The sequence below is a fragment of the Myotis brandtii genome, unplaced genomic scaffold, assembly GCF_000412655.1.
Source record: "Myotis brandtii unplaced genomic scaffold, ASM41265v1 scaffold525, whole genome shotgun sequence".
NCBI classification, from domain to species: Eukaryota; Metazoa; Chordata; class Mammalia; order Chiroptera; family Vespertilionidae; genus Myotis; species Myotis brandtii.
The window spans coordinates 1,881,203-1,895,759 of record NW_005369915.1 but is presented as its reverse complement, the minus strand read 5'-3'; the positions used below and the strand labels follow the sequence as shown (position 1 = coordinate 1,895,759).

The 14,557-nt window shown below is 36.7% G+C and overlaps 1 protein-coding gene across 4 annotated transcripts in view; it reads left to right on the top strand.

The window, feature by feature from the left end:
* The window catches only part of RBPJ (recombination signal binding protein for immunoglobulin kappa J region), a 115,861-nt gene that overhangs the window by 38,335 nt on the left and 62,969 nt on the right, over window positions 1-14,557 (top strand). Inside the window, exons 1-2 of one of the 4 annotated variants that reach the window (XM_014548897.1) lie at window positions 143-235; window positions 3,268-3,450. The exons of 2 other annotated variants lie outside the window; for them this stretch is intronic. In XM_014548897.1, coding sequence (XP_014404383.1) covers window positions 3,434-3,450 — 17 coding nt within the window. In that variant the 5' untranslated portion in view covers window positions 143-235; window positions 3,268-3,433. Of the gene's footprint in view, window positions 1-142; window positions 298-3,267; window positions 3,451-14,557 lie in introns of those variants that run through there. One more of the 4 variants, XM_014548898.1, reaches the window with a different exon arrangement.

The window sequence follows — 14,557 nt, the reverse complement described above, 5'->3', positions numbered from 1 at the left end:
CCTGTTCGCTTCAGTGCCTGGCTGCCGGCCGCCATCTTGGCTGACAGTTAATTTGCATATACTCACTGATTAGCCAATGAAAAGGGTAGCGGTCGTACGCTAATTACCATGTTTCTCTTTCATTAGTGTAGATTTTTATTATTTATATTGTTCTTTTCAGTATTATCATGTGATGTTAAATTTTGTTTGAACCACTGCTCCTGAAATAGCATGTGCAGAGATCTGAAGCACCATGGTATGTTTTGAGAAATGTACAAAGTCCAGTATGGAGAGAACCTATCTGTTGTATCTTTATTGGTAGGAGGAGACCAGAGCTGGGTCAGAAAAGACCCTATGAGAATGCAGTTGTCCAGTTAAACCAAACCCAGCAACTTACATTCTTTCTTTCATACTTCCTTCTTAATTTTGTGTTCATTCCTTATCAGAACTTAATTACTTAGGGAGTAAGTCTACCTAGATGTATTTTAAAAGCTGTAAAATTTTAGTATCGCTTTTTAACTTGTTTGGACATTTATGTTTGTAAAATGAGTTATATGGAAGAGTTATGCTGTTATTAAGATATTTTTAAATGGCCAGTTAATTTTCTTACTGTAACAGCTTTGAAACCTTGAATATAATTCTGCAATATTTTGTTTCAGAAATTTAAAAAAAATGTTTCTTTGATTTATCTAAGATGTTAAAATACATTAGTATGCTACATCAGTTAGTTTTGGAATGCAGTATGAGTACATGGTTTCCATTCAAATCTTGAAGTTGCTTAGGAGTTTCCTGTCCTTAATTTGGGGGATTTTTTGTTTTTGTTTTTTTGAGTGCTTTTGGTTATTCTTTTAGTTTAATCATCTCTTAAAAACGTAGTAGAGAGCTGATCGTTTTATTTTATTTTGTTTGTCCTTTTTATTACTGATAACTGACTGGCCTCACCTCCATCACCTCCAGTGACTTATCTTCCCATTAGGTTGACGCTGGTAGCAGTCCATGGGACAGGGCCAAGTTGGAAATTTGGCAGTACTATGAATTGCAAGTCAGCTTTAAAAGATCTTCAAGTCCATAACTTAATGAAAAGATTTCATTTGTAGGAATCAAATGAAGTTTCTGATTTAAGGGATTAAATATAATTCTGACCCTTCTTACTGGCTTTAGTAAATGTATATATAGTCTCTTGCTAAACCATAGCTAAAAATCTGCTTATATGCATTGACTGGGTTTTGAGTAGGAAGCATTTATAAAATTAAATTATTGCTATATCATTCAGGTTGAAAAATAAACTTATGTGCTGGGCTCTTTTTTTTTTTTATTGCTTCTGGAAGGTAGGTTGGCATAGCAACATGAGAGTGGGTTTTAGAGTTGGACATGTGAGATCAACTATCTGTCCCACCACTTTTAGTCTTTGATATTTTATGTTGAGCAGATCACTTTAATCTCCCTGAATGAGCCTCAGTAAAAGGAGGCAACTAGTCAGTCTTTTGAGTAGTAGATCAGGATGAAAAAAAGTAACATCAAGTGCTTAGCATGGTACTTACTTGGAATGTTGTCAACAAATGTTAGTTTAGCCCCAGTACCACCCTCTTCCCCCAACAGTGCTCTACAGCAATATTATAGCAGAAAAGTGCTGTAATTCCAGCTAGAAGATCCAGATTTTGAGTACGAGTTCTATTCTCGTATTGCACATATTCTTGGGTCCAGTCACTTGACCAGAGAACCTCAATTTTCTCCTTTGTAGACTGGGGTTCTGAAAATTTAACATGGTAGTAAGTGCATCAGATCTAGGCTTTCATTCTTTATTATCTAACATATTTATATGCTGCTGTATTTCCCACTGGTTAACATTATTCTTATTTGAAGCTGCACTTCGGAACATTAACCTGATGAATGTGTGTAGGATGCATTGATTTGGAGGCACAGAATATAGGAAACAATGTGGATGTCCTTCCAGGAAGTTGTGTACATAATACAGAGCCATTAAGTGGTTTAAAGTTGTAGTGGGAACTCGGGACGTTGCACTAATGTGGTAAAATGATAAGTTAAAAAGATGGCTGTGGTTGCAGTGATTTCATTGGGTGGGGGCCTTTGTTTCTGTTCATTAGTTTCTTCCCACCTACTCTTGTAGAGGTCTTACCCATGTGCAGTTCTGCCACCATTATCAGTTTTCTGAAGAGTGACCTACGTTTTGTAACCTGTGTTCACAATTTACAATAGACCTAAATCTCAGAAACATTTAATTTTTCTGACAGTGGACTTGAAAGATTTTCATCACTTGAACCTACCCTTACAAACACGAAATTAGTTTCACTTTCTCTTTAGCACATACTTTTTAGCTCTAGCTGCGCCTTTGTAATCTTCTATTCCCTGCTTATTAACCTTTACATGAGCTGTTCCACAAACCCAGGGTGTGACAGAACTTCTCCATGCTTTCTCGTTTCTTGGAAGCCCTTTTATAGCTTGCTTTTATTAAAAATTTCCTGATCAGTCATCCTGAAGTAATTTTAATTGTTTTATAACATGAATATGTGTGGATTACTCATAATTTGTTAGTTTTATATAGCTTGAGTATTCTTTCTTTCTTGTAACTATGAATTACCAAACTTGAAGCAAATGTAGGTTTAAAGTGTGATACAAACACTTCTTACTGTATTATTTTAACAATGAAATGTTTTTTAATGTTTTTATATAAGAAAGTTGGGTGGGGTGAGGAGGAACCTGCCAAGATAATCGCAGAGCAGCAGTAAAACTTGATAGTTAGCCACCTATCTATTCATTTATACGTATGCTCTTCAAAGAAGTAAACTTTGGAAACGGAAGGAGCTCTCTTTAAGTTAATGACTTCCATGTAATTAAAATGATTCAGTAATATTAACACTAGGAGGGGCATTGTTTGTAGGAACCCCTGCTATGTCAGTTAGTGAATTCCTTTTATACAGGTGTATGGGTGATTTCCAGCTCTCATTCTACACAAAAGAGAATAGTTGGTTAATTAGAGGTGGACCTGGCAAATATCTGTCTTAGGTTATTTTTCATTCCTTGAGAAGAAAATTGAAGAATCAATTGGTCAGATTTTGGGGGGGTTTTAGTAGATCTCAACGAAGCAAGAGCTGTCATTCTGACTGCTGGCATGTACTCCTCATTCATATAGGGTTCACATGAAAAATGACAGTGTTACATAATCGTAGTGGCAGCTTTGTTTTTCTTAGTCATGGCAGCAGTTAACACAGTGTACTAGTGGCTTAACATACCAACATTTAAGTCCTTTTTTTTGTTTTTGTTTTTAAGTCATTGAAATTATGAGACTATCATTCAAATGGAAGCATTATAGTTCTTCGGAACCATTATGATCTCAAAAGGAAAAGAGAATGATACAGATACACTGGCTGAGGTGTTTTGAGGTGCATCGAAGTGTCCCAAGCTGTGACTTACCTTAACATGTTCTTGAAGTACCATGGCGTGGATTAAAAGGTATGCTTTAGAAATCTCCCAATGACCCCAAGGTCATGGATAGAATGAACATTCATGATTCTGTTTTTAATTATCTTGTATTTTCAGATATTTTAATAATTAGATTGCAGATGTGGTTATGGACTTATGGCAGTAGTATTTTTGTTAGGAAAAAGCTATATATCACAAGCTTGATGAGTGAATTTTCTTTCTTTTTGAAATGGTTAGAGAGGACAGTAGTGTAGATATTTCCCCTAGATTTTAATAGTAATGAGTTGTAATTTCTTTAACCAGATAGTTTAGGATTATTCACGTGTTAGTCTGTAATTATCTTTCTGGTTTGTGTCAGACTAGTTTCTCTGCAGTGCTGTAATTTCATGGTAGGTAGCCTGAACGAGAAGTAGTTGGGGTATTAATTTTACCAAACAAAATAAAATAATTCTTACTTGGACCATTCATAGTTTGTGCTTGCTTTGTCTTACACAGAATTTTTTACTGGGAGGAAAATGAGTAATTATTAATAGTGGTATTGTATGTATACAATTAATCATTCATGTGTTTGTGGTATGTAGTCCTACTGTTATTTGTGGTTGCTAGTAGTGGTAATTCCAGGTTTTGTATTACCCACTTAACCATCAAAAATCTTTTAGGTTTTTATGTTCATAACATTTTATTTGAGTGATGTAGGCAAAACCATTTCTTTATTATTTAAAACCTTGGAAACCTCCTAGTTTTGTACTGTGTGCTTGCTACTAAATGATTTCTTAAGGGTGGTAGAAGTGAATCAATCCAGGCAGAATGCTGAATTCATTGTTACATTGGGTTCAGAATTATTTATCTTTTAGGTAATGAAGGAAAATATGTTGGGAAGATAGAGTTTTAAATCATGAATAGATAAATTAAATAGAATACACTGGTGCTGTCTGTAATCTTTATTAGCTAGACTATCTTATATTAAGATCCTTTTGACATCTCAGCAGTTAAATTCTTAAAGGAATTTAGTTATCAAACCTAAGATAAAACTGCTTTATATTAAATTCTAGTCCATAATGAGTGATGGCAATCATTTGAATCAGGTATTTTATGTCTGATGGCACACAATAGTATCTACTGTCCAAAAAGATTTCTTCTGACTTAACTATGGTATTTGATACATTGTTTACAAAATATATGTCTCTAATATTCTCTAATTCAACTTTAAACATCTCTTTCTGGGTTAGTTCTTAATTATTTGCTAGTTTTGTTTTAACTCCACAGAGGATTCTTGATGCACAGCTAGAGTTGGGAGCTCCTATCTTTTTGGAAAAGTTTATAATAGTGGTCAAGAGCTTAGGTTTGCTCTGGGGCCAACTGACCTGTGTTTCAGATCAAACACTTACTTTGTTATTTTTTTATTATCATAATTATTATTATTTTTAAAATCCTCACTTGTGGACATGTCTCCATTATTATTATTATTATTATTATTATTTTTTTTTTTTGAGAGGAAGAGAGAGAGAGAAAAACATTGATTGATTGCCAACCGGGGATGGAACCTGCCCTGACTGAAAATTTAACCTGCAACTTTTTGGTGTAATGGAACGATGCTGCAATCAACTGAGCCACACAGCCAGGGGCTGCTATTACTATTTTTAAGCCTCATCTGAGGATATGTTTATTGATTTTTTTATTTTATTTTTAGAGAGAGAGGAAGGAAGAGAGAAACATGGATGTGAGAAACATCAGTCAGTTGCCTTCCTATGGGCCTCAACCAGGCAACTAACCTGCAATTTAAGTATGTACCCTGACCAGGAATCAAACCTGCAACCTTTTTAGTGTACTGGACGATGCTCTATCAACTGAACCACCCAGTCGGGGTTTACTTTGTTATTTTGACAGGCTGTAAGAATCATCTGGGCAAAATAAATAGATAATTTTATATATTTAAAATATAACAAGTACATAATTATATAGTTTATATATTGCATTTTATGTGTGTAAATTACATACTCTTAGTGCAGGGTTGTGTATGTAGGAAGCCAGTTAGTTATTAACAGTGGTGATGATTAAATGCCAGAACAGGAAACTCTTTTGGGGGCTGGAGTGCTATTACATTCTTCCGTAACTTGAGTCTTACACTTTATCCTCTGATCTTCCTAGAATTCAATAAACAATCACTATTCAACTGATGTTTTCAGTTCTTTGGGTGTTTACTCATCAGTGAAAGAAGATGGTTGTTTTGTGCATCTTCTAAAGCTGTAGTTTTCAAAACGCAGGTTGTAGCCCATTCATTAGTGAGTCAAGAAATCGATTTAGTGGGTTACAACCAGCAATAAGGCATATTTTAGAATAAAAACTAAAATATCAGAGTGCACTGAGTATAGAAAACAGTATTTTAAACTTGTTTCAATTTTAAAATGCTGAAATAAACAAAATTTATACACTTTATGTGTATATTGATTGGATAGTTTTAGTTCCACTGTGTGTATGCCTCCTGTAATCACAGATGTCCCTCAGGAGCAGTATTAGTTTTGTATTGTTTTGCTTTGCTGAGACATGAGTGGGATAGGTCAGTCTGTGGTTTCTAATGGTATGCACTAGTCTCTTCATCACCTTCAAGGATTCCCCCTAACATCCTCATCGTTTGAAGTGAAGGTTGTTACAGGACATTGTCTAAGGAGTGGAGAATAGGACATAACAGGCATGGTTTTGGAGTGGCATTAATCAAAGCTGTTTTATAAAATAGAGTGATATGTATGTTTTAAGATTGTGTCTAAAATACAGTTTCTTCCTCAATAGAAAACAGACTAAAGATTTCTGGTAAATTGTTTCATAACAATGGAAATTCTACATTAGCTTTCTATACTTGGGAGTTGAAAATGGAAGAAATCTTTGCCAGAATAAAGGCTAAAAGATAATAAGCACAATTCATTTTTCTCTGCAAGTTCTTGAAATTGAGTCAAATATACATAGTTCCTGCTCTGAACTGGGTACGACATACCAAACTTAGAAATCCTGTTTTGAAATTACAAGAGATAAAGTAGTAACTCCCAACCAGTGAGTTCACTACCATGCTGATGGGTGTTTGTCTTTGCACCAGTGTGTACAGGCATATGTTGCTACTTTTGGTGGAAGCAGAGAACAAGAGTCTATGGATTCAGAGAAGGGGAGAGTTGAAGTCCTTTTTTCTATTACTTTGTTTCCCCAAATCCCCCCATCCCCACCGGACCTAGTCTACTTCAGAGTATCCAATTCTTCCTACTCATATCAGTAGCATTGCTTGGTTTTTCATCATTATTTCAGCCCGGTTTCTTCCTGACTTCATCATTTTCTACCTCATGCTGTTTATCCTGCTGAGAGTGCAGGGTTTCCTGCTGTCACTTTGTGGCAGTTGTTTCTTCAAAACTGTGTCCATATTCTTTGGTTACCACCAAGCAAAAGAGCAATGTGCAATCTTTTTCTTTGTTGAAATCCTGTGGAAAAACTAAGCCATATAAGTATATATTAAAAAAGGGTGACTTGGAGCAGGTAGACTAAACTGGAGCCAATTTTCAAATCCCCCCAACTCCCTTCCCCTCAATTATATAAATTTTGTTTTGTTGACTCCTGTGTACTTACCCCTGGGATTGGGACTAGTCATAGGAGGAACTCAGTAAATATTTGTCAAATGAATGAACTTTTGCTAATACAAAGTTTTTAAAATATCTATCTGTCCTGTCCTTACCCACCTACTTCTTAATTTACATATGGAGAGACTGAGCAGACATTTAAGAAAGCAATATTATTTTTTGAAATGATTTTAATTTTTACAATTTTGTCATCACCGCTATTTTGTGAGTTGGGGTTTGTAAATCTAAAGAGAAAATTTGAGTGCATAATAGGTAGCACGGAATGAATATCATCCTTAGTCTTCACACAGCTCTCCAGTTGGTTAGACCTAACATTCCTGTTTTACAGATGGGGAGGGACTGAAGCTCTAGACCAGTGGTTCTCAACCTTCCTAATGTCGCGACCCTTTAATACAGTTCCTCATGTTGTGGTGACCCCCAATTTCATTGTTACAAATTGAACATAATTAAAGCATAGGGATTAATCACAAAAACAGTATGTAATTATATATGTGTTTTCCGATGGTCTTAGGCGACCCCTGTGAAAGGGTCGTTCGACCCCCAAAGGGGTCGCGACCCACAAGTTGAGAACTAGACTAACTGCTCTAGACTAACTATGAGTCTTAGAGTGTTTTGTTAGAAAAGACCTGGACTTTGAGGGGACAAAACTTGGAAATAGTTTATGAAATTATTCAACAGTTTTTTCTCATGGTAGATACTCAGGCGTGAGTTTTTGGTGTGTTTTTTTGTGTGTGTTTGTTTTTTTTAATAAGGCAAGAATGATTGTGATCTGTGCTCATATCCTACAGAAGAAAAGCTGTTGTTTGAACGAAAACATTTCCATGTTTGGGATTTCCAGATTTGGTTTGTTAGAAGGTAGACAGTTGCCCTTTTATGGACTCTAGACACGCCATTACTCTTTTATTTCTCTTCTGCTTGTGGCTGTGACACTTGCTCAGCAATCTGTCTGTCTTTTTTACTGCTCTCTCATACTTTACTGTTCTCTCTCTTTTCCACTTACCACCCCTCAGTGCCCTGTCCACGTTTCTATGTAGTCTGAACAAACAAGAATATTTGTTCTAAATTCTTCCTGTTTAGAATAATATGGGAGCAGTGCTTTTGAGTCTGAGAACTAGTTGAGGAGTGCGGTAGCATAAAAGGTAGGTCCTAGGAAGTGGTCCAAAAGTGAAAAGGACTTCCCGAGGATAGGTCGTGCTCCTCTTTCACAGTAAACAGTTCGTTGGTATAATGGCCAGACCACTAGTATTTATTCTTGAGGAATAGAACCAAACCAAGGTATTGATGGATAACCAGGGGGAAAAATCAACAATTAAAATGACAATTTCAGATTTATACTTAGCATTGAGAATTTCTTAAATTTAGGTGCTATCACCATTTTAAAAGCCCAGAATTGTTAACCACATCATTATTAGTGGCTTAGACATAATGGGTCTTATATTAGCATTTGAATATTGTTATTACAATAAAAAATTGCCTGGGTGAACTTGTTGGAGACCTGCATCTGGTATATGCAGGTTTTCCTATATTAAATGTAAAAATCTTTGGTTTTATTGAGGAAAAACACTAGCCAAAAGACCGGTCTTGGGTCATGGAGTCTAAACTACCAGGGGGGAGGAAGAAAGAGGTGGTCTGAAAGGATTTACTTGGGCTGTAGGCAAAACGGTGGGAAGTGGTGAAGCAGGGCCAGCAGAGTCGGAATAAAGAAATGGCTGCTCCTGTGGACTGGCTGAGGGTAGCAGTCTGGACAGCCCACGTGTAAGCAAGAGGGGGCTTCCGTATTTAGATGGTGCCTGGCTAAAATAATCTGAGGAAATAGCCACCTGGAAATTAATCTGAAACTCCAACAGGCAAAACAGGCATGTGAGAAATCTTTTTGTTGTTTTTGATTTTGAGAGTACATTTATTAAAGCTGGGACAGTGAACCAAGAAAAGGCTTAGGATAAAAGAAGCAACAGGAAGGAGACTAGGTGGGACTGCTTTGTCTCTAGAAATGTTATGGGAGAGAAATGAGCTAAGGCAGGGCTGTTGTCAGCTCACTGGAGAGTCAAGAGAAAAGGGGGTCCCTACCCATTGCTCCCTTGGCTGCAAGTCCCCTGGGGTCCCTTAAAAGTTTAGGAGGTACACACCTGAGAGGGAAGAAGAGGGGGAAGGGAAAGGTGCAGGCGTGCTCCTGGGACCCCAAGAAGTCTTTTGTTACAGTTCTGTGGGTTTCTCATTCGCAGGCCATTGTAATTTAGAGCATCAAGATTTTTTTCTTACCATTGCCCCCTTTTCATTTAGATCTTTTGAAGAAAACATTCCTGTAGAATGTTTGCATGATTTTAATTATGGTTAAATGGCCCTTTAATGTTCAGGGTGTTGTCCCATGTTGCTTTGAAGGTTTATTCCTAGGCCATCATGTCCCATGGAGGAGGGAAGTCCAAGGATTACAGCTAGGTGATGAGAGATACTTTAGTATTATCAGCCACTGATGAGGATTTCCATTTCTGCGAATGAGAAAACTACTAGTAGTTTTTTGAAGAGTAACTTTTTCTGGAAAGGTGTAAGTGGCTATTTCAGTCTGTTGAGCAAGAGTTAATATTAGCTGGGACTTGATTTATGGATCTACGTAATTGAAAGAAGCAACAGGTATAGCAAAGGTTACTAAAAGGTTACTGGAAGCAGTTAGGCATATAAAGAAGAGGTGTTTTCTTATTGAAACAAAAGAAAAAAGTTAATGGTTCACCTACATTATCAATGCAGTTTCTGCATCTGTAAGGTTGTCAGTCGAGATTTCTGGGTGGAAGGCATAAAGCTTCTAATTCGGGAGTGACGGCCAGCAGTGGCCATCCAATTCTCCTGCTTTGCACTTGGAATGTCTCTGGTGAGGTCATCAGATGTGCCAGCTTACCTGGCACCAGTTACTGAGGTTGTTTAAGCATGAGCTGTTATGGTGATTTCTCTGATGTTTATATCAAGTCATCTAGCTGCACTTTAATTCCAAATCAGAGGATTTTAGAAAAATGGAATGTTAGTTTGGAGGGGTGTAGCCAAATACTTAAAATTAAAAGAATTCAGAATGTAGTCTAGTTTACAGGTGAAAAAGAAAACTTTAAAGACAGTTAACAGAATCTAATATCCATATATACACACACACACACACACACACACACACACACACACACACACACACACACATATTATAGTTTCTATTGAAATGCAATTGCCTCTAAAACAGCAGTTCTCAACCTGTGGGTCGCGACCCCTTTGGGGGTTGAACGACCCTTTCACAGAGGTTGCCTAAGACTATCGGAAAACACATATATAATTACATATTGTTTTTGTGATTAATCACTATGTTTTAATTACGTTCAATTTGAAACGATGAAATTGAGGGTCACCACAACATGAGGAACTGTATTAAAGGGTCGCAGCATTAGGAAGGTTGAGAACCACTGCTCTAAATCATAATTTTTATCAAATACTGCCAGATTAAAACTTACCTATTGCATGAGTCTACTAGTAGTTTCAATAAATCTGGCCTGATTATTTGTATAAATGTAACAAGAATAACAATTGATCATATAGGCTCTTTTAAATCTTCTCAAACATTATCATTCTATTCGCCTTTGTAATAAAGCCAGTTTTCAATTGTGTCCTCTTATAAAGAGAACAGATTCTTACTGAATTTTTATAAGTAATCATATTGTCATGAAAATAATAGTTATTAAGAGTTTCCTCTGGAGGGATCAAGTGGGCAGAAAAATATAAACGACAAAGGTATAACTTACCAAGTTGCTCTAGGTCAGTGATGGCGAATCTATGACACGCGTGTCAAAGGTGACAGGCGAACTCATTTTTTTGGTTGATTTTTCTTTGTTAAATGGCATTTAAATATATAAAATAAATATCAAAAATATAAATCTTTGTTTTACTATGGTTGCAAATATCAAAAATTTTCTATATGTGACACGGCACCAGAGTTAAGTTAGGGTTTTTCAAAATGCTGACACGCCGAGCTCAAAAGGTTCGCCATCACTGCTCTAGGTCATTAAGTAACAAGATTAGCAATGTTTTAAACAAAAGAGCATAAAATTAATTATCCTCAATCATTCAGTCCCATAATTAATTCCACTGTATCTTGATCATTTGCCAGTATTGAATGATTCCAGTTATTTAGAGTTCTATAAATCTTCATCCAGTTAAAGGTATGATCTGAAATTTTATTCTCAGAAACCTTTGTTTTAGGATGTCAGAATCTTTTCCATGGATCTTCCTGAAGGTGAAACACATTTGCAAAAGCATTAGAGTAGAACAATGACTGTAAATGACAAAAATACTTAAAATGACATGTTACAGATCTGATTATATAATGCAGTGGCAAAGAAATTTGCTTTTCTCTAATATAACATTTTGAGATAATTAGAATTAAAAATGAAAAAGTATATAAAATACACATAATTACTCTTTATTTGACAAAGCTTTCCATATAATTTTAGTATATCAAGTTGGCCTGCTTAGCTTAAATTTTCTGTTTTATAAGGAGAGCAAATATTCGAGATATTCCAGGAGCTATTCAAATAACTCAAAACCAATTCCAGGTTAAGAAAGTCTCTTTTTAAGAACCCTGAGAAATTTAAAGCAATATTAAATTATCCATTTACTCAAAGTGACTATAAGAGATAATGAAACAAAAATAGAGATTACCTATTGTTAGTAAAACCTTAGTTCTTATTCTAGAGACAATTGTTTTCTTGAGTAAATCAAGTACCTATTAAGACAATATAAAACTATTTTGTTTTATTTTTTATTGGTTTTAGAAAGAGTGGAAGGGAGAGGGGGAGAGAGAGAGAAACATCAATATGCTATCTCTCATATGCTCCCCAACCGGGGATTGAACCTGCAACCTGGTTATGTGCCCTGACTGGGAATCAAACCCTCGACTCTTCCGTGCACGGGATGACACTCCAACCAACTGAGCCACACCAGCCAGGGTAAAACACAGCTATTTTAATAAAACATAGAATCTTTGCTTTCTAAGTAGAAAACTTTTTCATAATATCTTACCTGGAGCAGAATGATAAATACAGGAAAAAACTGTTTTTAACCCAGTGAAAAAGAACAAATCTCTTGTATCAGTTTACTTTTGATATATAAATTTGCTTATTTGAATGAAATCTTATTCAGCTTTACCTGATACAAAATTTCTCTTTTTTAAGATTTCTCTTTGTAAACCTTCTAGAACTTTCCTTGTCCAATTTACAGTGCTCTTCCTACTCATTCAGAAATAACCATCTTAGTACAAATAAGTCTCAAAATATATCCATACCTTAGGCCCAAGAAGCTAGCTTCACAAATATTTTCTCTTGTCAGTCTAAATTTAGAAGGGAGAAAAAGATTCTGAGCAATTCTAACTTGTCATTTTTAGCCCATTTAGACAAAAAGAAATGCACACAAATCAACCTTGTTTATTTTAAAAGTCCTTTAGTGTTTTAGGGGAGTGACTGGAAGTTTTGGAGGGTGTTTGTTGTGTTGTTTTTTTTAATTGATTTCAGAGAGGAAGGGATTGAGAGAGAGAGAAACATTACTGATGAGAGAGAATCATTGATAGGCTGCCTCCTGCACACCCCACACTGGGGATGGAGCCCTCAATCAAACGGTCACCTCCTGGTTCATAGGTAGACACTCAACCACTGAGCCATGCCAGCTAGGCTGGAGTTTTGACTCCTGCAATTTAAAATGCTTTCAACCAATAATGGATGGGGAAGTTGTTTTCAGGTCTGTAGACTGCTGTTTTGTGAGTTCTCTTTCCCAGTAAATGGGTGAGTACTCTTTTAAGCATGGAAAAGTCCATTCTCACAGTTTCCATACCTAAACTTAAATAGCATTGGTGGAGTGGGGGTTGGGAGAAACAGTAATTACATGCAATGTCCATAAGATGCCATTCTGAGCTCAATGATCTCAGACAAACATAAACTACAAAGGTAGTTAAGGGCTTCCCCTTAAACCCACCAGTCTGAGGAAGGAGGATGGTTCTTTCCATCACATTCTGATGTGAACGTGGAACCCACCCCACAGGGACACTGAGGGAGCAATTTCATCACGTTTTGGGTGCTACTTCCAGACACTTTCCTGAGGGAATACACTTTCCAATAAAACCGTGTGCTTCTATCACAAGGTGTAGGTTTGCTCAGTCCAGGGTATCAGAGGGGTAGAAAAAAGAAAGAGCACATCTGGGGGTTCTGTTAATGTCACACGGTGAGTCCGGACAGCAGCATTCCTTTCTGCTTTTTCAAAGCGTGGCCCTTTATTTGGGTGCCAAAATGTTAAACTAAAAATCTTTAATTTCCATGGCTGAAAGTCTTTTTTGTAAGTAAAGTTTTATTCAGCAAAAAAAATGCTACCTAAAAGACCAGTTTGGGGGCATGGAGTTTAAACAATGGTGTGGCTCAGTGATTGAGTGTCGGACCTATGAACCAGGAGGTCACGGTTTGATTCCCAATCAGGGCATATACTGGGATTGCTGGCTCAATCCCCAATGTGGGGCATGCAGGAGGCTGCCGATCAATGATTCCCTCTCATCATTGATATTTGTCTCTCTCTCTCCCCCTCTCCCTTCCTCTCTGAAATCAATAAAAATATATTTTAAAAAAACAACAACCAACAGCATGGCCAGGTAGAAAAAACTGCATGTTTGCCATACCTGAGTTTTGCAAGATTTTTTATACTTCAAGTAGTGGGGAGGGAGCAGAAGGAGGTTGCCTGAAAGAATTTACATGAACTGTAGGCAAAAGGGGATGGGGGAAGGTGAAGCAGGGTCTATGGAAGAAGAAATGGCTGCTTTTGTAGATTGGCTGGGGTAGCAGTGCAGAAAGCCCACATGTAAACAAAGGGGGAGAGAGGGATTGGGTTAGATGATGCCCAGCAGAGGTAAATCTTCCAAAATAGCCACCTGTAAATTAATCCGGAATTCCAACCAGCAAAAACAAGGGATGTGAGAGGTCGTTTGTTAGAGTTCTATCTCTCACTCTCCAGCCACTGTAATTTAAGTTAGAATATCTTAGAATTTTTTCTTATCACCCTTCAGTTTCAGACTCAACAAAACTGCATGAAGGAATATAAACTTCTAAGGGCTCCTTTTCAGGTGTATTGTTAGTAGCCCCATTTAGATCTTGATACCAGTTCTTCATAGAATTTGTTAGAAACTGGATTATCACTTTTTTGACATGTCAACATGTCTCATTAACAAACATTGCTACTGTTGAGCTAGTAACAACAGTAACCTATGGCATTGTGGCTTTGCAAGGCATTTTGCATGAGAACATGTAAACTAAGGTTTAAACTTGAAGGGAATTTTTATGAGTTTATTTGAGCCAAACTGACATTGCCTAGAAGCAAAATCTCAACGGATTGAGAAAATGCTCCAGATAATGGTAGTTTTGCATTTTATTTTATACATTATAATCAAAGGAGGAGGTGTAAGGGGGTTACGTGAAATCCATTGGTGATAGATGAGAGAGAGAGAGAGAGAGAGAGAGAAG